The sequence below is a fragment of the Lithobates pipiens genome, unplaced genomic scaffold, assembly GCF_037356315.1.
Source record: "Lithobates pipiens isolate NorthernLeopardFrog02 unplaced genomic scaffold, aLitPip1_a1.2 Scaffold_16, whole genome shotgun sequence".
In the NCBI taxonomy this organism is placed as follows: Eukaryota; Metazoa; Chordata; class Amphibia; order Anura; family Ranidae; genus Lithobates; species Lithobates pipiens.
This window is the reverse complement of record NW_027507748.1, coordinates 167,954,238-167,982,105: the sequence shown is the minus strand read 5'-3', so window position 1 is coordinate 167,982,105 and position 27,868 is coordinate 167,954,238. Positions and strand designations below refer to the sequence as shown.

General features: G+C 42.5%; 1 protein-coding gene across 1 annotated transcript in view; it reads right to left on the bottom strand.

Moving 5' to 3' along the window:
• POLA1 (DNA polymerase alpha 1, catalytic subunit) overlaps positions 1 to 27,868 on the bottom strand; it is a 539,463-nt gene that overhangs the window by 277,781 nt on the left and 233,814 nt on the right. The window contains exon 32 of the mRNA XM_077480771.1: positions 14,021 to 14,195. Within this exon, the coding sequence (XP_077336897.1) occupies positions 14,021 to 14,195 (175 nt within the window). The remainder of the gene's footprint in view (positions 1 to 14,020; positions 14,196 to 27,868) is intronic.

Below are 27,868 nucleotides of genomic sequence, written 5' to 3'. Positions count from 1 at the left end.
GTATGAATCTTGAGGGGGAACTTCACGCCAAATTTTAAATAAAAAAACGGCATGGGTTCCCCCTCCAAGAGCATACAAGTCCTGGTATGGATTTCAAGGGGCACTCCCTACGCCGAAAAAAAAAAAATTATCAGACCCTTATCTGGGCAGGCAGCCGGCCGGTCAGGAAAGGGGGTGGGCACCAGGCAGCATACCCTCAACATGGGGGGTGGATGCTTTAGGGTGCCATGCCCCACAGCGTTGTGTCAACATCGGAAGACGAGAAGAGGGTAGAAGACAGAGGAGATCGGGCCAATCCTAGCATAAGATAGCGGAGGAGCTCAGCAGAAGAGGCCGGAGAGTGGGAGAAGTCAGAAGAGACCCCCGGAGCTGCCTAATAAACTACTTTAAAAACCTGCCTTTTTTTTTTTACACTTTTTCCCCCAGGTGAATGGATAGGGATATGATGTACCCCATACTCATTCACATAGGGCGGGGGGCCGGGATCTATGACCCCCTTATTAAAGGGGGCACCCGGATTCCGATAAACCCCCACCCGCAGACCGACAACCAAGGCCAGGGTTGTCGGAAAAAGGCCCTCGTCATCAACATGGGGACAAAGTGCTTTAGGGTGGGGGGGCGCAGTGTTGAGGGCATGTGGCCTGGTACGGTGCAGGAGGGGGTGGGTGCTCGCTTGCCCCCATCCCCTTTCCTGACCAGTCTGGGCGCTCGTATTAGGGTCCAGTATGGATTTTGGGGGGACCCCCACACCATTTTTTCGGGGTAGTGGGTTCTCCTTAAAATCCATATCAGACCGAAGGGCCTGGTATGCTCTTGAAGGGGTAACCCATGCCGTTTTTTTTTTTTATTTGGTGTGGAGTTGCCCCTCAAGATCAGAGCATGCATGTCAAAGTTGGATCACGCAAGACGGCGATCCGACTTTGATCCAACTTCAATGATATTCAATGGGCTGTAGTAGGATCAAAGTCAGACCAGAGTAGTACAGGGAGCATTTTCAAAGTCGGACCGACTTGTGTGGGACCAGTTAAGACGGCTCCCATAGGGAAAATAGGATTTTTTTAAAACAGCTTACCTGTAAAATCCTTTTCTTGGAGTACATCATAGGACACAGAGTCTCAAGTAATTACTTGGTGGGTTATAGGCCTACCTTCAGTTGTTGACACGGGTATAACCAATACAGGAAGTTGAGTCCCCTATATAACCCCTCCTGCTTCCAGGAGCACTCAGTTTTTGTAGCCAAGCAATACAAGTAATATACTCTCACCCCATAAAACAGAGGGGCGGGAGCTCTGTGTCCTATGATGTACTCCAAGAAAAGAATTTTACAGGTAAGCCGTTTTAAAAATCCTATTTTCTTTATCGTACATCATAGGACAATTACTTGGTGGGATGTCCCATAGCAATGCTACTTGAGGGGAGGGAGGACCCAACCCGTAGGGTAACCCCCAGACCTGAGGACTTATACTGCTGCCTGCAGCACACTGCGCCCGAAGGCGATATCCTCATTCCATCTTACATGCACTTGATAAGATTTTGCAAATGTATGTACTGAAGGCCAAGTCGCGGCCTTGCAGATTTGAGACCTGGAGGCCTGGTGACGCACTGCCCAAGAAGCACCAACCGCTCTGGTAGAGTGCGCCTTAAATTTTCTTTTGACTGGCAAAAGAGTACCATTTCCGCTGTTTGAATGTATTTATCCAAACTATCGTCAAATAATCGTTCTCCCTTAAAGGGGAAACTAGTTAGAAGGTTCTTACAAGGCATCTCAGCTAACCAACCATTTTAACCAAAGCTTCCTTCGCATACGTACAAGTACAAACGCAAGGAGTGATGCCTGGTGAATAGAATCCTTCATAGCGTCTACAGCAAAGCATGCTGCTTTAGGTAGCTTGGCCAGTTCCTGTGCAGGGAGCTCATCTGTGAACTGGTCCTTTAAGAACTGACAGAACTGACAGATGCCTATAGCTGCAATTGCAGGCTGAGCAACAGTACCTGCTAAGAAAAAAGGGGTTTTAACAGACCTTCCAACCATTAAGTATAAGCGCATTGTCCACTGGGTACGTAAAAAAAATATTTATTTTTTCATATTGGAAATTGCAGCGTCAACTGATGGAACTTTCCATCTTTTAGTGAAGCTTTCTTCAACAGGATAGAGCTTTGCGAGTCTCTTTGGAAGGCGAAAAAAATGCTTATCCGGATGATCCCATTCGGTATAAATAAGCTTTTTTTAGTAATGCACGGACGGGAAACGCATGCAAAGGCTGTAAAGGCTTCAAAGAACCCAAGAAAGAGGCCCTTCAGCTAACTCTGTTAGGGGTAGCATGCAAGTAGAGCGAACCATCTTTGCAAGCCTCTGTACTTCAGATTGTGAAGTAGGGATCCTTGGGAACTTTAAGTATTGTTTCCTCCGCAGAGAAATAATCATATGTCTTTCCTCCCGGTCATCTGAAGGCAATGCCCCATCTTATCCCCATAATACTCTTGGACCCTCCACTGACTGTAAAGAGTCTAAGGTGGGGGAGGGGGATCCAGGACGCTTCCTATACGATGGAGGATGCGATTAAAGCTGCTAATCTTCCTTCTAAGCCTTGCAAGGCAGAGGAAAATGCATCTTCAGGCACCTCTACAGGGGCTGAAATGTGTGAAGCAGCTGCACCACCGCTAGCTTCCAATGACTCACCCTGGCTTGCCATGTCTGATCTCTCCAAAGAGGAGGCATAACTGGGATTCCCAGCGCCTGGGGGGGGGGGGGGGGGGGTGACACCTTAGGTACCTTTACGGTAGGTCTGGAAGACATAGTGCAAAGCACAAGCAGAGGTACACACAAAATAACAGTTCTTTTGCTACTAAGTAACAATAGTTTTTCCTGTCTGGAAATGCCTGTTTACACCCTTAGTTGCCCAGCGCTCTGCTGTCTTAGTGTGACAGACTGCCTCTCTTCAGTTAAAAAGTCTTTCTGAAATGAGAGTGTCTGATATAAAGCCTCAGGTGGAACCCGATTGGCATCCTCAGCTATGCGGCGAGTGCTGTGTGTGTGGACGCTACATCCATACACAGCACCACGTGACCTTGCGGACATGCCCCTCTGCATTCTCAGGCCCTGCTAAGGACCCGAATGGCCGAAACAAAGTAAGGTGAACGTACTATACACATCTACAAGGGGGAGGGGAAGGGGAGGGAGATTTATAGTTTAAAAAAAAAAAAAAAAAAAAACACATAAGCATAGGGCGTTCCCAATGTTACTAGGTGGAAGTGCTGGGTTGTAATTAAACCATGCAGCTAAAGCAGCTGCGTCAACCAATCAGCCACCGTCCATATAGAAGTTTATACACATCTCTGTATTAGCAACTGCTGTACTTTTTACCAAATCCCACAAGATCTATTTAAGAACCCCCTCTGCCGCAGGGACCACATATGTTCTGAGACAGAGCTGCACTAAGACACATCATAGGTAGTGTAAGTTATGCCTTATAGAGGAGACATTTATAAGGCACATAAGGTATATAAGGTATATTGAAGGAAAAAGCAAAGCTTCTTCCCTTACCTTGTCTTCGCTGCAGGATACTGCTGATTTAACAGACAGATCCAACTTTCACCCATCACGGCGGGCTGTGTTTAAACACGCTCAAAGACTGGGGCCCTTTTAAAAGGGGTTCCGCTCCTTTGGGCCTTGTATAGCACCCCTCAGGACAACTTTAGGAAATGTAGCAAGACCAAAACGAGTCCTGGTTCCTAGGGTCCAGCTCTCAAAGAGAAGCATTACAGGCAAAACCTCGTTCTTGCATCGAGGTCCAGGTACCATCATATGGCCTCAGAGGCGAGGATGGATCCGATTGTGGAGGTTTCTTTAAATCCAGCATGGATCCCTCCTGGAGCTCCGCAGAGCACATCTTCACTCGTGACCAACACCTTAGACACTGGAGAAAAAACTGAGTGCTCCTAGAAGGAGGAGGGTTTATATAGGGGGGAGTCAACTTCCTGTATTGGTTATACCAGTGTCAACAACTGAAGGTAGGCCTATAACCCACCAAGTAATTACTTGAGACTGATGTACAATAAAGAAACATTGATTTTCATGCGACATGAGCTCCCAATGTCGGAGCGTTTGTTGTACCAGTGTAAACCCGGCCTCAAGGCGCCCCAACAGGTCGTGTTTTCAGGCTTTCAGATTTTGCACAGGTGATTTGTACACTGCTTTAGTAATTACCACACCTGTTTCATCTGAGGGAAATCCTGTAAACATGACCTGTTAGAAGGCATTGAGGACTGGAGTTGAGAAACATTGGTCTAAGTGATAACAGATCTCTGCACGTTGATTTAAATGAATTACAGTGAGGGGGAAAAAAATAAAAATTAAAAAAAAAAACCCCTTCAAGTTAGTCTTTAGTTGATGCGGCTTTGACAGCAAAAAGATTGTTAGAGGTGTAAAAACTGTCACAGCTATGTTACATTGGCATCAAATAGAGAATCTGTGACCAGAACTGTAAAAGACTCCTGATTCACATTGCCTCTCTCTAAACATCTGTACCGAAATTCGTCTGAGCAGCAGTGTGTGTTCCTCTCTGTTCAACAGAAGCCAGTCTAATGACCAGCTTCTGTCGAACAATCAATGCTTAAGACAATACCCACCGCTATTTTAAAACCATTATCGTGAAGTTTGGGACTTTGTGCTTGGTGGTCATTGCCTTCGTGAAGTCAATCTGTCTATTTTTGCCTGCATCTGGTTTTCTTCCAGGATTTCCATTTATATTGCTGTATACATTCTAATCTCTATCCTCAAACCTTCCAGAGCATGCTGCAGGAACATTCCTACAGCATTATGTTGCCTCATCTTTGCTTCACGGTGGGAATGATCTGTTAAGGATAATATGCATTGTTTGGCTGCTAGACTAGTCCTTGCAGCATCATCTTCCCTGCACGCTGGCAAGTTTAAAGTTCTGTAACGACCATAGCCCTGCAAAGGATGTGGACACAAAAAAAAAAAAAAAGTCCCACACCAGGGCATGGGAGGTAACCATCTGCTGAGGGAGCAGAGGGTTTTAAATAGAAAATTTGACTTGAATGTAAATTCCATATCTTGGAATCCAGCACAGGACATGGTTTGTTTAGTCCTAGACCATGGTTTATATGCCACTATATTCAGGTGACTGGACACCTGCAAAAGCTATGCTGGAATGCTCCAGTGCATCCTCCAATAACCTCCCACATAGGACTCCAGTTTTGGAGCAAGCAATAAGAGACATAGAATGGGGGGGGGGGGGCTCTATCCTACACTATACCCCAAGATATGAAATAAAAGGCAAGTCCCCACCGCCCCATTTCATTATTAAGTGTGGATATTAAAATATTGTCTAAGATCTTGGCAACCAAAATTAAACTACTTTTTTTACACACTTGGATCCAAAAAGGCCAGGTGGGTTTTTATCCCCCTTTGCCAATCATTTGATAACACCCGTAAAATCATCCATCTGGTCCACCAAAAACACATCCCTAGCATAATAATTATTCTTGACATCCAAGAGGGCTTTGAATCTCTTCCATTCCACTTGTGTTACCCTCTAAGCAAATGGGGCTTTCCACTTCACTTTCTATCCTGGCTGAAAGTACTATACCATAACCCTTCGGCTACAGTGCATTATCTTTCATACAAATCTACACCTATGCAGATCCAGAGGCACCTGCCAGGGTTGTCCGCTCTCCGCAATCCTGTCCACCTTAGCTTTGGAGCCACTAGCGTGCCTCATCAGATCTAACCCCGATAACCGAAGCATTGAATTGGGACCTAATTCGTACAAAATGAGCCTGTTTGCTGACAACCTACTCTTAACGCTAACCCAACCACATACCACTCTACCCGATTTAATGTCTACCCTTAAGCGATTGCCAGACATATCAGGTCTCTCCAATAACAAAAACAAGTCTATGACTTAATATCACACTTTCAGATGCAGAGGTCATCTCCTTGAAGCAAACTTTTAAATTTATATGGGTTTCATCCAACCTTAATTACCTAGAAATTAATCTCACCTGTTTTTATCAGGCCCTATACACTGCCAAATATATCCCCCTTTTCCGTAAATGAAAAGCCCTCTCCAGCTGGTCTCACTATCACCTCTCTTCAATAAGGGAGGTCAACGCTAGCAAAATGACCATACTGCCAAAACTACTATACTTATTCCATACTATCCCAGTCCTCCTCCCTACGTATGTGTTGAAATCCTTTCAGAATCACATATCTCGTTTCATATGGCCTAAAAAGAAACCTCGGGTCTCCCGACATACAATGTTTAACCATAAAAGGCCAGGGGGTGTTGGGGTTTCTAATTTCAGCAAATACTTGGCAGCTGTGCAAATTGCCCTGCTGACCTCCCTATATGCTTCCCGAAAGCCTCTTCTGTGGCTAGATCTGGAGGCTTTCTGATGCTCACCAGTTGCTGTGTATTCACTTCCTTGGTTCACACCTAAATCTCAACCAACTTTTAAGAGCCCTTTTATGGGACATACCCTTGCTATTTGCGACTCTACCAAATACTTTAGCATATTGCTCTCGCCACATTTACCGCTCTCACCCATCGTTGGTAACCCCCTCCAGGGCAGGAGTCCCCAGGAGCCTTCCATTGATGGCACCTCCATAAGTTTCTTGGCGCTCATTCTTCTCTCAATGGCCATAACATTTATACTTGCGCAGAAATTAGGGAATAAATAATCAAGCCCCATCTTCCGAAATATTTTGATTCCTACAAACACTGAAAATTGTATAATGTACGGCCAGCCCAACAGATTTAGAAGAAGGCACCAAAAAGGCCATCTTACAGGTTAGTACCTCCAATGGAATATTCTGGATCAGTTACTAAGCAGGTTTTATTTTTATTTTTTTATTTTTAAGAAAAAGTATCATATGTAGATCAAAGTATGGGAGTACCCTAAGACACGCCTTGTAAAAAGGATGTTGCTCTAAATCAGATTGGATGAATTTTCCTGCAGTGTGCCTGCTTTCCAATGAGCCATAATAGCCCTTTCAAGTGTGATGGTAGATATTGCAAGTTGTAGATGTTCTCGCTTTGTGCAAGGTGGAAAATAAATCAATAATGCCCCTACATTTAACCCTTTCACTGCCAGGTCAGTTCGCCCTACAGACGTGCCCTCGGGTGGCCAGGTCAGTGGAGCATACTGACCTAATTTCTCCCTCTCCTGTAAGCTTATGGTAACTTAAATGACCATAAACTTATATCAGGATTTTTCAGTAGACTCTGCTGAACAATTCTATAACTCTAATCAGCGGATTACGGGTGGGGGGTGAAGGGTGAATTTGGGGCTTGGAGGGCTTAAGTAAATGTGTTCTCCCCAGTAGAAGAGTGGGCACATACAGCAATCACTACTGATCGCTGCTATGTACCCACTGACAGCTTGTAACCACTAGTGTTACAATGTATGAAACTGTCTTTTTCTGAATGAATGGAATCTCTATACAGATTCTCATTCATTGACACGATACAGAGAAAAGGGACCATCTTCAGTCCCTTTTTCCATCTTAAAAAAAAAAAAAAAAATATGAGGGCCTGTTTAGATCTGATATCTCACCAAGGAAATTTTTTGGTTTGTTTGATTTTCACTATTTTGCAAAAAGGCGCAATTTAAAATTTACAACTATTTTCCATTAACTCCATACAGGTTAAGCTTTTATATTTAGTAGGGACTAAGAATTAATTTTGTAAAATTAGCTGCGTTTTTATCAGCTAATAATGGTTTGTGGATTTTTTGCCAATATAATGGATCGATAAACATTTGTGCAAATACTGCGGGGTCTTAGAAAAAAAAAAAAATCAGCAGCACATTTTTATTCTAGAGGTCATATGCTTTCACAAAATATATGGTTTTGGGGGTCGTTTTGGGGGAGAGCTGGGCAGGGAGTCTGACATCACAACTCCACCCATCAGCCCTGGACAACAGACCTGCCCACAGAATCTGGAGTATTGCAGGGCTCCAAACAGCTAAAGGGGAGATATTTGACAGGTAAGGATACATGCAGGAGGCATGTATATCCTTATAGATCAGCACTATGAAAGTACAAGGACCTGGTCTTCAACAGTCCTGCATTAGAGCAAGCACCTGAGAAGCTGAATGAAAAAAATCTGCGTGTATACACAGCTTTACTTTTTGGTTAGCTTATCTTTAAATCCCGTTTTGTTATTGACTGTTCACTGGCACTGGTCTGATGTTTGTATCACAGAGAAAGCTGTTAGATCTCAAAAACACAGGGTTGTAGGGGGAAGGCCAGGAATTCTACACGTGCAGGTTGCCATTTGGGCATTGCCCACTTAAAAGCAAAAGACAGGTATTCTTTAACAGTATTCATGTACTGAGTTTGGATTATGGACATGATTTCCCACTGAAATTTACAAAAGAAAATCACAGCTAATTAAACCGAGTAAAAGCGATCATTTAAGTCTAGAGCAGGCATTTGTGTAGAATGTTACACAGAGTACATGCCAATCATCAAGTGCTTTACTCTCTCTGTCAGAAGCCAATGAGAAGCAATATCCACTTGTTTAAATGAGGATTTTTAGGAGTATTGAATAGCTAATGTTTCTCTAGTATGTAATATTACTTATGCAATGTATTGACAGAAAGCATTATGCAACATGAAAGCATAATAATGGTTCAAGTGTGAAGGCTAATCTGGAGCAACACTGGTGATAAAAATAGCACCATATACAACCAAGAATGTTCATTTCAGTTAAGTATTTTTTTTTCCCATTGCATTGTTTTTTTTTTTCTTTTTTCTACAATAGGTATGATAAAGCCTTTACAAAGAAGGAAAACATTCAGGTAACGTATGATAAATGCACAAGCTTTTTTGCATCTTCATGGCATAATCAAACCACTAGTTAACACACATCAACAATTTATCTTACTTTTGAATTTACCTGAAATTGCCATTAAAAACTGAACAAGTGTATCAAATGTTTTCATAAGAGCATGAACACTATGTAATTGGGTTCATTTAACCTAGAGTCCCAGCATCATTTATACACGACTGTTGGAATTAAGGCCTTCTAAGCACACTTCTGGCTGCTATAGTTTACAAGTCCTTCATTGATGTCTCAATAAGGAGAGCCTGTCAGTCTAAACCCCCACCTCCCCCACACATACACAAAATGCATGCATTAAGGAGTCAACATGAAAATGGCGACTGCGCTACAGGTTGTGGATGGCAGGGAAAGAGCAATAAATACTCAGCCCACTTTAAGAGCACTGGCTGTGAGGCTGCAAGGCCAGTGTAGGTCAGCACCAGTGAAAGGATCGCCAGCCACACCAGTACAGTGCCATCTAGTAGGTTTTCTGGAAAAGGGCATCTAAATTGTCATTAAGCACCAGTATCATCAAGAACCAGTACAGCCACTGCCAAAAATGTCCAAACGGTTTTCCTTTATAATAGAAATTAAAAAACAAGTGGTGATTAAATACCACCAAAAGAAAGCTCTGTCTCAAAAAAAAATAATCAAAAATTGACTTGGGTACAGTGTTGCATGACTGAATAGTTGCCAGCCAGGTCAATACAGTGCTGAAAACAGCCAGGTCAGAAGGTGGTTTAACATGCTGGTATTCAACTGGTTAAGGAGCACAAGAAAAGATATGCACTCATCCGCCTACAAAATATTGAAGCTTCCATGTGTCATTCTTTACTGTGGCAATACCTAAGTGTACACTTGCAATCCTACATAAAATAGCGAAATTAGCATATTCCACCAATCTGAGCAAGGTGGTGCAAGAAAAGGTGTTAATTGGTAGAAAATATCTTGCTTGGATTCTAAGTGTGTGAAGGCGACATAAATAGGCAACAAATGAATAATCAAACACTGACTCTCTTCTTGACACAGCCTCTACATCAAGATTTTAAAAGTATTTTCCTTCACGTAATGTGTCAACTTAAGTAGCTAGCAATAGGGTGGGGGATGTTTCATATAAAATGTAGTCTTCACATTGAGCTCAAAGCTCATAATTGTTTATCTATTTAACACTTTAGATTCTGGGCTTATATCACATAAGGAGCATTTCTCCTGGCGAACACTCGGCACTGCTTATTAAAGCAAATACTGGGAAATAACATAACTAGGCAAAGCAACGTGTCTAAAAATTTGCAACTTCTTGCTTTTAAAAGATCTCCTCCTCTACTGCTGCAAATAAAAATATCTGCTCCTGACTCATAAATCATGATTTTTTTTTTTTTTTACATTTTTCAGGGCGCTTTAACTGGTATTACACAGTTCTCAAAACACTGGACATAAGAGAAAGTGCAAAGTGAGGAAGCCATTTAAAACTTACAGTGAACGGTGTGTTCTACTGCAATTCACCAATAGCGGTTTGATCTAAAACAGCTGCAGTACAACTGCACCAAAGTGTTCCTATTTTTGTCATTAACAGTTTACAGTGTACAAAAGTTTTTCATCCAGACCATTTTTAACAACTTAAAAAATTTATTTTTTGCATTATAAAAAATGTAAAAATGTATTGACCATTATCTGTCTGCATACAGAAAAGACTACAAAGCAACGCATTTTAAAAATAATGCAACTAATTCATGTCAAGGGTATTATGAAAGACATTTGAAAACCTGATGTTTTGGTATGTATGTGCTCAAGCTCCAGCAATATTTGAACTATTGTGAGCATGTTCGCCTTCCATTCTGTTGTGCTTAACATGCTGTAGAATCTAGCCATGTCCAATATATAGGACAGTTTGATGGCTGTGCACTGGAAAACTAACCAAACACAAACACTTCCGTTTGCTATAGGCAGCATCATTCAAAGGCTAAATCTGATTGGATTTCTGGCACTTATTCAACACAAACACACCAAATAAGTGACTCAATCTTCTAGAAGAGGCCTTTAAAATCGGCATGAGGAGGAAACAAATTTTACCTTTTTTTATTTTTTGTCCTTAGCTTAGAGTTTCTAGAATGCGGCTTTTAGCTCAATTAGGGAAAAATACAAAAATGTAGTTTTCTTTGTTCATCTTTATGGTTTTTCTGAAAATATACAGGATTTTCTTCTTTTTAAACACAGCAGGGAGTGGTAGTACCAGGATATGCCCTCTAGTTTCCCTAAGAGCTTTATGGGTCACTGGCTCTTAAAGGTATAAAGCCTGCATCCACCTGCCACAGGGCACTCTGGCTCCCTGTTTGCTAAACAAAATCTTAACACTAAGCTGCAGGGGGGTGGGGGCCTGCAACTATCATCTCACAATGGAAAAGGAAGACCCTGAGAACTGGCCGAGATGAAACCTCATTTCTGCACCTTGCTCTATTATCACTTCATGACACTGACAAAGCCAATTGGCCCTGTTAATTATTTCAGATTTACTCTTTGGATCATGGCAGCTTGTATCATTTAGCACTGTCGCTAGTGGCCTAACCTTTTATCTTATCCCCTTCCCCTGGAGAAGAAAAATGGAATTGATATGTTTACAGGATGGGGGATTATTCCTATGAAGAAAGGTTATAAACAATGAACTGAAGAACTCAAGGGAAATGAGTTGTTAAACTTTTTTTTTTGTTTTTTGAGTTTAACAAAAAAAAACAGGCGATACTCAATATACTCAAACTTTTATAAAGAAATCCTTTTTAAGAATTCCTAGTTTAGCAGGGAATAATTTTGTTTCAGTGCACTTTTTTACTAGATGTGAAGGATGTATATATTAACAAACCAACTCAGTCTGTAAATGTAAAAGAAAAATTAATGATGTAATCCTTCAGACCAATACAACAGAAAACGTGAACACTGGAGACAAAAACTGGACAATGCTTTGTTTTTATGAATTGCAGTGGATAGTGCTGCCACCTAGTGGCAAGCAAATTCATTGTTAAGTTCACACTTCAAATTACACTACAAATGTTTTGTTACACAATTACAATAGGAAGTGGAAAATGTATGCAAATATTTTTGAAAAATAAAAATGTCAAACACTTTAAATTCTAATAATCCAGCAATAACTTTGCCAAAACTGAACACCGCATGTGGTATGTTCTAACCAATATATTTAAGAGACTAATCAGTTGCAATAAAAAAAAAAAAACACACCGAAATGTAGTCTTGAATCTCATTGATTGAAATAAACTTTTACGCTTGCCATCGTCATTCAATAACATCTATATAGAATTTAGAATGACAGTGGAAATATGATTGCCGTGAGCAACACCTCGATCAATAAAATGTCCATTCACTGGTATAATCACCAATTAAGTGCTGGCACTAAAAACATGCCAAATTGATCTTAGATCCACAAAATAACTACCAGGAAAGGATGCACAAATCTTCACCCGCGCATAAGGCCTCATGCACACTGGACGGTAAAATAACGTTATAAAAAGGCCAGTAGTTTTGCAGTGAGTTTTTCAAACTTTTCATTTTTTTACAATAGCGTTTTTTAGCTTTTATTAGCATTTTTCCACGTTAGCATTTTCTTAGCTTTTTTTTTTGGATCAAATATGTTAAACGCTGATGAGGGAGGTTTTTGAACATTTATCAACGCTTGACGATCTCAGAACCCACTATTTTTTTTTTTTTTTTACTGCTCAAAAACGCAACTGCCCAAAACTGCTGATAACAGCCTATGTATGCATGGGCACATAGGATAACATGGAGAGTTTAATGACTGTAGAAAAAAAAAAAACATCTGCAGCCAAAAACAGCAGCTGTAAAAACGTCAAAAAACGTCCAGTGTAAATGAGGCCTAAAAATTGAGCGTTAAAAATTGAGCGTTAAAAGTATGGGAATGTCCCCCCCCCCCCCCCCCCAAATCATACTTGCCTAGCTGAATGCAGCATCGGTCTGATGCTGCATCTGTCTGCCAGTTCTAATGTCGAGAACTGAGTGATCAAACACCACGGATCGCTCAGTTCTCACAGCTTTGTGAGCAGAGAGCTAGTGACGGTCAGTCACCGCTCTCTGCTCTGCCCCCGACGCTGACTGGACCGCTGGGCTGTAGAGGGGGCTGGAGTGGTCGGCTCAGGCTCTCAGCTTGCTGGGTTGGGTGCCAGACCAGGCGTGTGGGCGGAGTCCTACCATATGGTCACTGTCTTTCCCGATCCTGGAACGGCTTCGTGACATCAGCCAACAGCGGGCCGAAGCTTTCTGTCTGCTGAAAACGGACCACAGGGGCGCAGAACGAACAGCACTCCTGTGATCCACATGAGAAGTACAGCCAAACGAGCTTTGGCTACACTTCACCTTTAAGACTAGCTAGGACCTATTACAATGGTGTTGAGTTCAAACACTAAGATGTAAAAATGCTCATAGAGAATCTAAAATATCATTAGTCTATTGTATTTTTGAAGGCGTGGTCTTTGTTTTTCCTTTGTCACATGATATAGTGTTACAGCTACTGTTCTGAGGCCATGAGTAAACTTTAGATCAACAGAACACATAATTTAAATGGTTCAATGCAAACGTATTTGTGCACACAAGTATTAGCAAAAATAACCAATGATGTGTATTCCTCAACATGCATTTAATTTTTAACACAATAAAGGCAAACTAATGACTTATTCACAACGTTGCTATATGTAGGCCAAAGAACTGTAGATAGCTATAGTGAATCCTAGTTGGCCATGGTTATCCAACTTCCCTTCTCACCGATAAGTCCATGTCTCAAGTTGTGGAGGATGGTTGTCGCAGAAATCCCTAACCATCTGCTGCAATGGGTACTTTTTTGGGGGGGAAATGGTAAACTATAAAAGTTTAAATCTAAATAGTCAGGACCCCCCAGATCACAAAAAACATATCTGTCAGCAAACACTGCTATGTGCATGCCTTGGGTTTCCTTCCAATTTGATGTAGTGACCACCTGCAAGAGGTCAAAGTATTGACTTGTTGAAGATGTGCTGAATGTTAAACTGGAATCAGCTTTCAGATCACATCAATATCGAAAACAGACATAACACAGAAAGCACACAAAAAAAAAATCTTTATAATTAGTAGTCAGAAAATAAATATTTTTCTTACGGTATGTTAATACTTACCTAGCCATGCAGCAATAAGTGCAGAGTCTATCCCGTCTATGGGCTCACATATTCGAGACACCACTGGGTGGACTTGTTGTGACAGGTAGTATTGTGTGTCAATGGAAAGGTTGTCTTGTTTTTGCAGCTGTTCGGGAGCATATGCTCTCTGGCTGGCACTAAGATTTGACCCGTCCTACATGAAAGAGGCAAGAACACAAAGTCTATTTTCGAGAGACTGGGACAGCAGATTTATGCGTTCTACCACTGTGCAAGGTCAGAAACAGGTGCTGAAGACTGTACATTAAAATCATATTGCTACTCCCCCCCCCCCCACCCCCCCTCAAAAGGGCCCGACATATTCATAGCAAGTCATACACTACTGATAACTTACAAAGAGTATACAGATCAAACATATACATTTTTAAAAGTAAATAACTAAAAACAGTAAGAGAAACACATTAGGTTTACAAACTGTAGTAAAAATCAAAATATTTTCAGTGAAATCAAACAGTTAAGAGGATTATTTTGTTTAGGTACACATTTCCTCTCTTTTGACCAGGTTTCAATTCATTTTAGGCTAAACCCAAGCCAAAACCTTGCTAATTCTGGATTGAAGTGGTTAGAACTTTCTGCAAGGTTTCCCCCATTAATGAGATTCTCCCTCGCTTTCCAAGCTGTCTGAACATCCATCGGACCAACAAGAAAACAAGGGAAAATCTCCTCAATGGGGACAGAGTCAAAAGTAAAATGGTAATTTTGATACTAAGTACCTCCTGTACGGTTAAGGGAATTTTGACTTACCTGTAAGTTCAATTTCTTTTAGTACAGGACACAGCATGTCTAGTCATAGATAATAGGTTATATTCTGCTACCATCAGGTGATCAGACACTGGCAGACGCTTTGCTGGGAATGCCACCCAGTACATCCTTAAATTACCCCCACCACCCCACTCCCAAACACACACTGTAGATTTCCAGTTTTGTAGCAAGCAATAAGTAGAAACAGAAGTAAAGACCTGTGTTTTGTATTGTATAAGAGGAACAGGCAAGTCAAAATTCCCCTTTATCCAAATCGTACAGTACATGACACCGGATGTCTAGTCAGACCATGGTATGTCCACAAGCAATAAACAGAAGGACGGGCAACAGCAAAAGAGGCCCACAAGGAAACAAGGGTCAATGGACCCAAAAAACTTTGATGAAAGCACCTTTCGGCCAAAGCTTACATCAGCAAAAGACCTGGAGATCCACCCAATAAACCTCTAAGAAGATATAAACAGAAGACCAGGTGGCAGATTTGCAAATATGCGAAACAGATGTTTGACATTGAACAGCCCAAGACACACCAACAGATCTGGTGAAGTGAGCCCTGGTGGGGAAGGGGAAAACTCTAGAAATGAGCTGTCAGAGCTACTTTGGTACAGTGGAAGAGGAAAAAGAAGACGACGATCAACCCTTCTGGGCACCTTCAGGGAACACAAAAAAAGGAATCAGTTTTTCAGTTTGACCACAACCAAACTATGGAGTGAAATTTCTCTTTGCGTGTTTCACAGCAGGACATACTCACCAAAAAGGCCACTTTACTGGTGAGATCCTCTAATGCATATTCCAGATTGGTTCAAAGATAGGTTTTTGATCAACCTAAAGTAACAGATTTAAATACCAAGGAAACACTGAAGGTTGACACATACAGGGATATACCATGTAATACTGACATATAATCACACACATAGGTTGGACTTGATGGACTTGTGCCTTTTTTCAACCTCACCTACTAAGTAACCATGTTGTAGTGGGTGATTAACATGAGCCTCAGCTTCTATAAAGTGTGAGCGAAGTCAAAGGTCTTTGGAACAAAACTTGTCCCTTTAGAGTATTAAAAGAGATGCAGGTCTGGACAAGACTGGTGTAAGGCAGAGATGCCTTATTCCATGACTCCATCCTCTGGCCCCTCAATGCGACAAAATCAGTCTGTACCTTTAGCAGAAAAAGAATCCCGAAGTATGTTTCCACTTTCATGCTTGACTGTAGGGATGGTGTTTTTGGGGTCATAGTCAGCATTTTTCTTCCTCCAAATACGGTGAGTTCCCCTCAAAAAAGGAACATGGTACAGTAATTTCAATGTACATCTAAATGATTCAGAGAAAGATTGGGAGAAAGCATTGTGGTCAGAAGAGACCAAACTTGAGCTCTTTGGCATTACATGACTCGCCGTGTTTGTAAGAAGAAAAAAATTGCTGACTATGACCCTAAGAACATCGTCCCTACAATCCAGCACAGGAGGTGAAAACATGATGTTTTGGGGCGTTTTTTTCTGCTAAAAGTACAGGCCAACTTTGCCGCATTAAGGAGTCATGTATTGTAAAATCTTGGATAAGAACATTTTTTCCTCAGACAGAACACTGAAGATGGGTCACGAATGGGTCTTCCAGGATGACAATGACCCAAAACAAACCACGAAAGCAACAAAGGAGTGGCTCCAGAAAAAAGCACATTAAGGTCATGGAGTGGCCTAGTCAGTCTCCAGACCTTAATCCTATAGAAAATTTATGGAGGGATCTGAAACATCGAGTTGCCAAGAGACAGCCAAGAAACCTTAAGGATTCAGTGAAGCTCCGTAAAGACTGGACCAAAATCCCTCCTGAGATATGTGCAAACCTTGTCATTAAAAGAAACGTCTTACCTGTTTTGCTTGGGGATCAAATTCTCACTTTACTCACTAAACTGCCATTTACTTTATAGCATTTGTTTTGTGTGTTTTTTTTTTTTTTACTGGATTTTTGATATTCTGTCCATAATTTAAAATACAACTATGATAAAAATTATAGACCCTTAATTTCTTTGTAAGTGGGCAATCTTACAAAATCTGCATATATGATAAGGACCTCATACACACAGATTATGGGCGACACTGGGGTTGATTTACTAAAGGCAAAACCACTTTGCACTGCAAGTACATTAAAAGTACTAAAAGTACACTTGAAAGTGCAGTCGCTGTAGATCTGATGGGAAGATCTGAATCGAGAACCTCTGCTGATTTTATCATCCAATCAAGCTAAAATGCTGTTTTTTATTTTCCTTGCATGTTCCCTTCAGAGCTACAGCGACTGCACTTGAAAGTGCACTTGTAGTGCAAAGTGGATTTGCCTTTCGTAAATAACCCCACTGACAAGTTATATGGGAGTTCACAGTGTTCAACAGATAGCCGTGCAGGATCCTCATTAGTAAAATATTAATCATTTATTCAAGAAAAAAAAAATAGTAGTGAATATATGCGAGGGGCACTAATGTATAAATACAGAACTAAGCTTCTAAATTGCTGTTTATAAAATAACTTTTTCCAAGTGTATTGGCGCGAGATACCCCTAATGTAAGAAAAATAGTACACTTGCATAATAAATTCTTGATGGTCAGCAAGGAACCTGGATAGAAGAACCGCAGGGCTGTCAGCATGAGTCAACAATACAGAGGCTTGTGGATCGGCATTCGTGCAAGTCTCTCCCCACTGGCTCACAAAGTCTGGGTTTGAAAGCGGTCAAAAAACACGCCATTGTTCATCGTTCTGCACTGGGATGCTTGCCTCGTGAAAAGTGGAGGGTAGTGCTGAGAAAAGGGTGCGGTAATGTATTCCAGGGGATTCTTCCTACTTTGTCGAAACCTGCCCCATGGATTACTATGGGAGTTTAAATAGTGTTGGTTTGGGGCGGGGGAGTTAGGGCATAGAATGCTTACACACAATTTTTTGTGCTTGCCATAAAATCAATTTCTTTGCTTTCATTAAGGGACACAGGATTCAGAGAATAAATTAGTCAGACTGCCACCTACTTGAGGCTGAACAATATCAAACAAAACCAGTGACCAGTTTGGGACAAATATTCGTACTTCCGCCATCCCTCATTTCTATGAAAAGTAGTACCAAGCACACAAAACCATAGAGAATAAGGAGTGGAACACAAATCCCCCAAAAAACACTGAATTGATTTTAAAGTACAAAACTGTTTTCTCTTTATTCATTGATGTACACAGGATTCAGAGACTATTGTGAATTCCAAAAAGTGCAACCATAATAGGCCCTTACTACAACAGAACTTGGGGCTAACTAACTCAAATAACCAATGAACCTTACACAGAAGCTGGCACGAGAGGAGGCTTGAAAAACCACTTGGTACAACGCAAGAGTATATGTGAACACCTGAACAGAGAACCAGGTAGCAGCCTTGCAAATCTGGAAAACAGTTGCAAAAGGTTGAAACCCAATCCTTAAGATCATAAGCTTGGAAGATTTGTGTGAGCCACTGAGGAGCACCACCATTGTGGGAACCATAATGGATGATAAACGCCAGCTTTTCTAATAGAAGTAGTGGCTGAGAAGTAAACCCACACTGCACAAAACTACATCTTGACAATGCAGAAAAATTTCCTACTGAAGTTGGACAACGGGATGGGAGCACAATGTCCTGGCTGAGGTGAAAAGCTAATATAATATATATAATAATAATATAATAAAATAAGTTTGGAAAGAAGGAGGCTCATGGGCTTCAACACCCCCATGCCCCTGTGTAAGAGCAGAAAGGGTCATTCACACAACACAGCCTCTAATTTGCAGAGGAGATGGTGACAAGAACACAATCTTGTAAGTAAAGGGGAATATCCCTGATAGGTTGAAATAAAGAGAACCAAAACACAAATCTCACTAAGTGACAAGTGAGCCCAAAGGTATTGCCACATGAGACACCCTGTATAGGTCATAAAGAATGAGAGGCTAGTGGTCTCTCAGAACGTTGATCAGAAAATTTGATTCTTCTAACATCCAAGTTCCCCATGTATACACAACATATTTAGGATTCCTCCCCAGCCTAGTCAGGTTGCTATCCATAGTAAGGACCCATCCAAGGGAACAGAAGGAGAGTTTTATTCAAATCCTGAGCTGGATTACTGAGCCACCAGATCAGGTTTGTCCAGAGAATGAACGGATTTGTCCCTTAATAGAATGTTGACTTGTAGATATCTGAAACGGGGCTGGGTAAATGTGACTGCTTCAAATGAGGCTATTATCAACCTTAGGACTTTCATGCAGAAGGGAAGAGTCGGACAAAAACTGGCCATGCCACATTGTCACCAGAACCTTAATAAACACACCAAGGGGGTGCACTAAAAAATCTGGGACATGTACGTGCACATTCTTTATGCCTACAAAGGCCAGGTCATGTCTTCATCCTTTTGGAGGGAGACTATGGACAGACCTGGTAGATTCCATGCCGAAATTCTCTGCCTAAATGAAGGCAAATGAAGGCAAGATCCAAGGAGGAGAAGACAAGAAAGTTTGGAATACAGTACATGAAACGTTCTCACACAGGAACTGGGGCAAAAACCCTTTTGGCCCAGCAGACCTGCATATAGCTCTGCTAATCTGTAAAAAAAAAAAAAGATTTTTCGTCATACTTACCAGTGAAATCCTTTTCTTTGAGTACATCATGGGACACAGTCAGGCTAATTTATAACCTACTAGGTTATACTCCATCAGGTGAATGGACACAGGTAGACCAAAGGTCTTCAGATAGGAAGTGATCCCCTATATAACCCCTCCCACACAGGTAGCACTTCAGTTTTGTAGCAAGCACTGAATCCTCAAGAGAGAGAAAAAAAAAAAAAACACGGAGGTGAGGGATCTCTGTGTCCCATGATGTACTCAGAAGAAAAGGATTTTTACAGCCAAATATGATGAAAAAAATCCTATTTCCTATTTCATACTGTGTTGCCCCAATGGGGCATAGAATTTATATACCGTATATACTCGAGTATAAGCCGAGATTTTCAGCCTCTTTTTTGAGGCTGAAAGTGCCCCCCTCGGCTTATACTCGAGTCATCGCTGTCTGCCCGCTCGATCAGCGTGTCGAGCAGACAGACAGCGGCCATTCTATTCAAAAGCCGCGCCTCCGGCTCCGCCTTCGCCTGTGATAGGCGGAACACTGAATTTCCCAGCAGCCTGTGTTCCGCCTATCACGGACATCGTATCATCCTCGTACTACGGACGAGGATGATACGACGTCTGTGATAGGCGGAACACAGGCTGCTGGGAAATTCAGTGTTCCGCCTATCACAGGCGAAGGCGGCGGCGCAGCTTTTGAATTTTACAATGGCCGCCGACGAAGAGGGCACGGGACGGAGGCAAGGCAAGGCACGGCACGGCACGGGACGGGGGCAAGGCAAGGCACGACACGGGACGGATGCAAGGAGGCAAGGCACGGCACGGGACGGAGGCAAGGCACGGGACGGAGGCTCGGGACAAAGGTAGGCTGGACACACACACACACACACACACACACACACACACACACACACACACACACACATGGATGGAGACACACACAGGGATGGATGGATGGATGGATGGAGACACACACACAGGGATGGATGGATGGATGGATGGAGACACACACACACACAGGGATGGATGGATGGATGGATGGAGACACACACACACACAGGGATGGATGGATGGATGGACACACACACACACAGGGATGGATGGATGGATGGACACACACACACACAGGGATGGATGGACGGACACACAGGGATGGACGGACACACAGGGATGGACGGACACACAGGGATGGACGGACACACAGGGATGGACGGACACACAGGGATGGACGGACACACAGGGATGGACGGACACACAGGGATGGACGGACACACACACAGGGATGGACAGGCATGTCTCACCCTCGGCTTATACACGAGTCAATAAGTTTGCCAGTTTTTTTGGGGGTAAATTGGGGGCCTCGGCTTATATTCGGGTCGGCCTATACTCGAGTATATACGGTAGACCGTTTTTTTAACCATTTTCTATGGACGTGTATATTTAGTTCACATGCTGCCATCTAGTGACATTTTGTGGTAATGCACTTGTTATGTTCTTTTTCCCTTACACTTCCTTTTGTATGTAATGCTCCAACCTTTTTCCTGTGTTTGTACTTCCTGTGTCATGGATGCAGCTACAAGCCGCCACATGTATTCTGCATTGTAAGCTATAGACAATATCTTTTGACCGTATAAATACTACAACCTATTCATCCGTTTGTATCCTGCCATCTGCTGTAACCTGATGTTCAGAAAAAAAACATATTGTGGATGGAATCAGTATTTAGTGAGTTCAATCTGATGAGGATTGTCCTCAGTGATTATATCTTATACAGACCAGGCATAGAGGTCTCAGAAGGGATAGTCGCTTAACAGCAGTCAGAATAGTAAAAAGTTGTATAGAATTCCCACAGCCTGATGTGTATGTGTGTGCGCCTGATCTGCAATCAAGCTCAGTGCCACCCACCATCTTGTGAAAGCACATGGTCGCACGAGTTTACTGCATCTCATGTGAATGTTAAAACGGTTTCTCTACATTGAGCTGCGTTATCCCACCTAAGCTGCTGTTCATCTTCTTAAAGAGACAGTACCATTTCTCGCAAAAACTTGAAAAATTTCTAGACAAGCCTCTGAGCACCATTTTGTGGCTGAACACAGATTTATCATGTCTCTGAACCCGCAGAAGTAGAGGGAGCAGATTCTGCAGATATTGCAGAATAGTGTGAGACCCAAAACGTATAATAAAACCTACACAGAAACTCAGAAAACTATGAAACCACTAGAGAATAGTTCTCCAGCCATCTTTCAGACTTATGGGACAGAACTTCACACTACATGTGGGTTTTGTCACACTTGAATGATCAACCAGCTGAACTAAGACTCTACAGATCGCTCACCTTCCGCATATAAACGCTACCAGCAGCTGTTTGCAAAATAAATAACTTTCTTGCATGACCAACAGGGGACTCTTCAGCACAACTGACCAGGGCTGACGCATTAAACCAACAAAAGGAATCTCTTAGTGCAAAATGCCCATTATAAGGTAGAACTCCGCATTGCTCAACTGCAGAAGACCAGATCTCACAGATCCACATCAACCAAGCACACTGCACATTCTAGATCCTCTTGCTCCAGAAGTAAAATAGAATAGAAGCCTGCGCTGATGCAGAATCAAAAAAGTTCAAAGCTCCTTTACCAGAAAGGAGGCAGAGATGGAAGCTCAAATAAAGATTCTGCAAATGGAAAGAGGAAGCAGCTGCCCTAGCAAGGCTGAGAGTCCTCGAACAAGCGATGGGAGAAAGTGCTAACTCAGAACGTTCCATCCCAGCGGAACTGCAAGACGCACCAGTGAATATGTACTAAAGCATAATGTTTGCAATGATACAGAGTCCTCTCCTGTACTTCCTACTAACACCACTGAGCCTCTTCAAGTCTACAACACAAGTGCATCTATGCGGAAAACCACATCCCCTCTTGCTGACAATAAGGTGACTTCCAATGACAAGCCGCAGCTCAAGCCACAGCCAGCACAAGCCTGAGGCACTACACCAGTTAAAATACTCCTGCCACATTTCATCCTGGTCAAACTCCCCCTACTTCAGAGAACTTTCACACCCTAGGGCAGTGATGGCGAACCTTGGCACTCCAGATGTTTTGGAACTACATTTCCCATGATGCTCACACACTCTGCGGTGGAATTGAGCATCATGGGAAATGTAGTTCCAAAACATCTGGGGTGCCAAGGTTCGCCATCACTGCCCTAGGGGTTCCACAAGTTACTTTGGCACCAAAGAGAGATCAGACTTGAATGACTGTCAGATAAATGGTATGCCGTGACCTCATTAACACTACCCTCTCAAGGTTTGACAAATGTCGGGAGAGCTACAGGGCCTGCAGATAAACCTTCAAAACTGCCATTGCTGATCTCAACCTTACTACCAAGGAGGAACTTTATTTGCTCATAAAGTGGCTAGGGCCAGAATCTGCAGATCGCATTAAAAGACTGAGAACAGTGCATGTTGACCACCCAGATGCAGGTCTTGTTGCTGCATGGGCAACACTTGAGCAAGCCTATGGTAGCTCTGAAGCCACAGAAAGCGCTCTTATCAAGAGACTGAAAAACTTCCCAAAAATAGGGAACAAAGACTATCGCAAGCTCCAAGATCTGAGTGATCTTCTCATGGAGCTGGAGTTGGCAAAGGCAGACCCACATCTACCTGGACACTGCTCATGGTGTCAATCCAGTGGCGTCTAAACTGCCATACGGCCTGCAAGAGAAATGGGCAAAACAAGGCTCAAGGTAAAATAGAGACTATAAACACATCTTTTCCTCCATTCACATATTTTTGCAGGTTCATCGGTGATCAAGCCTGGACTAGAAACAATCCCAATTTCAGTGAACCCAATTTGCCTGCTTCATCATCATCATGGTATGATAACATAGCAGCTAAACAGAGACTTCAATAGAGCAGTATCTGTTAAAAGGACAGACTTATCACCCGTATCCTCTCCTGCTCACCAGAGCAATTTGGGTGACAGATAAAGACCCTAATCGTCTGTGTCCTAGTCACAAGAAGCCTCACCCCCTAAAGAAATGTTGTGGCTTAGGGCAAGAGCGAAGAGAGATTCTTCAGAAACTTGGAATATGCTACAGGTGCTGTGCTTGTTATGGACATTTTGCTAAAGACCGTAAAGTTGCCATCAAGTGCACAGAATGCAGTAGTGACAGACATGTTACAACTATGCATCCAGGCCCACCCTCAGACAATTCAAAGTAGCCTCCTACCCCCAGCCCTGTCAAGTCATGACAAGGAGCAACAAGGTCATGCTCCAGCCACGGCCAACGTTCCCTATTCATGCACAGAAGTCTGAAGACTTAGATCCCAAATACTGTGCTAAGATATGCCTAGTCAAGATATACCCAAAGGGTCAACCTGAGGAAGTTACAAAAATGTATGCCATAATAGATGAACAGAGTAACAGATCCCCGGTTAAGAATAAAAAAAAAAAATTGTTATCTTTGGTATAGATAGACATGCATCAAATGTATACTCTCAGAACCTGTTCTGGTCGTGAAGAGAGCTTCGGTAGAAGGGCCGATTAGTTTATGGTCTCATATTAATAGGGGAGATGGCATACCCCTAACCAACATTAGTTGAGTGTGACCAGATGAAAGGGAAGAAATTCCTACTCCTACTGCATATCACCATCCTCACTCGAGTCACCTTGTTAATGAAATTTCAGCAATGGACATGAATGCTGAAATATTGACCTTGCTAGGAAGAGACATTCTCAGAGTACACAAGGTACGCAAGCAGTGCAATGGACCAGATGATGCCTCTTGCGCACAAAAAAACGAGATCTAGGCTGGGCAACGTATGATTGGATAGAATGTGTACGTCATCCAAGATCCACTCCTTCAAAACGTACATAATAGGAAACAGACGTGCATGCCACTTCCAACAGTGCCCTCACCATTATGAAGTAAAAGAGAAGCCTCTTGACATTATCCAAGTACCTGATGTCACTCCTAACCTTTGTGATGACAACCTAGGTATCAGTGTTTTGTACTACAAGCGATAACAAAATAGCCTTGTCAGTCGAAGACAGAGTTCATCAAAATAGTGGACAAAGTTCTTCCAGCATAAGTCTAACAGCTGGGTTGCACCATTACCTCTTCGTACTGCAAGGGTTAAACTCCCAACCAATCATGAACAGGCTCTATCCAGATTCAACGCAGTCCAACGAACACTAAAGAACAAGCCTGAAATGAAGGACTATGTCATCTCCTTTATGAAAAGGATATTTGGCAATGAACACGCCTAACCAACTCCACTACCAATAGACCAGCTTTCAAAGTGGAAGTCCTGGAAACAATCTCTACATGCCTTAGATGGAATCCATATACCAAGCTGCTACACTTCTGCCTCCCTTGCTACAAGTCAGAGCAAAGAGCGTCACATCTTCTCAGATGCATCTACTGAGGCCATAGCAGCTGTCGCTTAACTCAAGGTAAGAGATTCTTCTAATCAAGCCCACATAGGGTTTCTGTTTGGGAAAGCCAAGTTAGCACCTAAGCCTGAACACATGATTCCCAGGCTTGAACTTTGTGGGACTGTGCTAGCTGTAAAAATAGCAGATTTCATACTGCGTGAGCTAGACAGATAGAGGACGTCAGATTCTACACAGACAGCAAAGTTGTGCTGGGCTATATATGCAACCAGACTAAACGTTCTATGCCTATGTCAGCAACTGTGTAGCAAGAATCAGGAAATCTAAACCTGAACAATGGCATTATATTCCATCTGAAATTAACCCTACAGATCATGCCACCAGGCCAGTGTCTGCAAGTGTCTTTGCAAATTATTCTTGGTTAAGAGGGCCTGAATGCCTGCTGGATCATCCAGAAGAAACCACAGCTGATGTCTTTAGTCTTCTAGAACCTGACAAGGATCCAGAGATTCGTCCTGAAGTTAAAAGCCTCGTCACCAGAACTGAACAAAGACTCATCTTGGGTTGTCAACACTTTGAATGTTTCTCCAAGTGGCGAAGGCTTGCACGCACCATCGCAAGATTAGTTCATACTGTACATTGCATCCACACAGCCCACAGATGCTCAGTGTAATGGTTGGCACTTGTGCCAAAAGCTTCTTTCGGCAAAGGACATTGCTGAAGGTGAATTATAATATGCAGCGTACAACAGCGTGTCTTTGGCTCCGAATTTAAATGCATCTGTGACAAGAGGAACATTGCAAAAAACAGTCCAATTGCCAACCTGAATCCATTCATTGACAATGATGGTATGTTATAGGTTGGTGGATGTTTAAACAAGGCTGAGTTGAGTGAGCAGGAACAATATACCTGCTTGCCATCACATCACCACTTTGCTCATATGGCACTACCATGAAGGGGTTAAGCACCAAGGTAGACACTTCACAGAGGGTGCCATAAGAGCTGTAGGCCTTTGGATTATAGGAGCAAAGACACTGCACAGCTGTGTTCAGTGACACAAACTGAGAGGAAGACATCAGCAACAGCAAATGTCAAATTTGGCAGCTGACAGGTTAAGTACTGACCCACCTTTCACTCATGTTTGTTTGGATGTCTTTGGACCATGGATGGTAACAGCCCACAGAACTCAAGGTGGCCAAGCAAGTAGCAAAAGATGGGCAGTGCTGTTTACTTGCATGAGTGTGCGTATAGTAAACATTGAAGTAATAGAATCTATGGATGGCTCAAGTTTCATCAATGCTTTAATACAATTTCTAGCTATCAGAGGACAAGTCAAGACACTAAAATCGGACTGTGGAACCAATTGCGTTGGAGCCTGTCGAGAGTTACAGCTCAACTCTAGGCCAATCCAAGACCTTTCAGCTGAAAACAGCGGTACATGGATTTTCAAACCTCCTCAGTCTTTCCACATGGGTGGCTCATGGGAGAGAATGATAGGCATCACATGTAAAATATTGGATTCTATGCTTATGGACTTTAATTCCACAAGACTTACCCATGAGATTCTAATTACCTTCCTGGCAGAGGCATCTGCCATAATCAATTCAAAACCACTTGTTCCAGGGTCCAAAGATCCAGAGACCCCAACTATCCTTACCCCAGCTACTCCTCTTACCCAGAAACTTGGGTTTGTTCCTGTTCAACCTGGAAACTTTTAAACAGGAAATCTGTGCTAGGACCAGTGGAAGAGAGTACAAAACCTCACCAACTGCTTATGGAATCGTTGGAAGATGGGGTATCTTTCTACTCTGCAAGGATGCAGGAAATGCAATGGCTGAACCCTAACATACAAGTTGGAGATCTTGTGCTGCTTAAGGACCAGCAAGCTGAAAGAATCGAATGGCCCATGGGACTTATTGTAAAAAGTGTTCCTAGTCATGATGGTAAGGTAAGTGGAGGTGAAGATTTCAAGACACGGGACTGTAAAGACTTTCATCAGACCTATCATGGAACTTATTCTGCATTGTAAACTACAGACAATATCCTTTGACCGCATAAATACTACAACCTATTCATCTGTTTGTATCCTGTCATCTGCTGTAGCTAGAATAAAAGCATCTTGTGGATGGAATCGGTATTTGGCGAGTTCAAACTATCTGATGAGGATTGTCCTCAGCGATTATATCTTATGCAGGCCAGGCACAGAGGTCTCACAAGGGATAGTCACTTTACAACAGAGTCAGAATACATACATCATGGGACACAGTCAGGCCAATATTCATTACCTACTGGGACACCCCAGAGCAATAGCCTTGAGGGGAGGGAGACACTGCCAAAACATTAGCGATCAGAACTTATACGGCAGCCCGCAGTACACTGCAGCCAAAAGCCAAATCCTCGACTGCTCGAACATCCACTTGATAACATGTTGTGAACGTATGTACTGAAGACCAGGCACAGGCGGTCCACTACTTACAAATATCCGACTTACAAACGACTCCTACTTACAAACCGAAGGAGACAACAGAAAGTGAGAGGAAATCTACCACTAGGAAGGGAAATTCACTCCTGTAAGTTAATATGCTTTATCACCAGTCCATGTTTTCCTAACACAACATTTTAAAAATCCAATTATCATTGGGACAGAAAGTGAGGTGAAATATTCATAACGGGGTACAGACAGTAAAACAAAATGTTACAGGGGTGATAACCCTTCCCTATGCTATGAAAAGCTTAAAAATAGATTTTTTGGCTGGAGCTACACTTAAGAATTTGGCTGTTCCGACTTACAAACAGATTAAACTTAACAAACCTACAGTCCCTATCTTGTTTGTAACCTGGGGACTGCCTGTAGCAGCCTTACATATCAGCCACAGATACCTGATGGTTAAAAGCCCAGGAGGTCCCAGTACCCCTGGTAGAATGAGCACTCACCTTAAAAGGGAAGAGCTTTACATTTCAGACCGTGGGAATGAAAGGTTGCCTGCCTTTTCAGTAAAACAAAAAAATTCGGATATCCACAGATCTAGACAAATAAACCTTGACTGC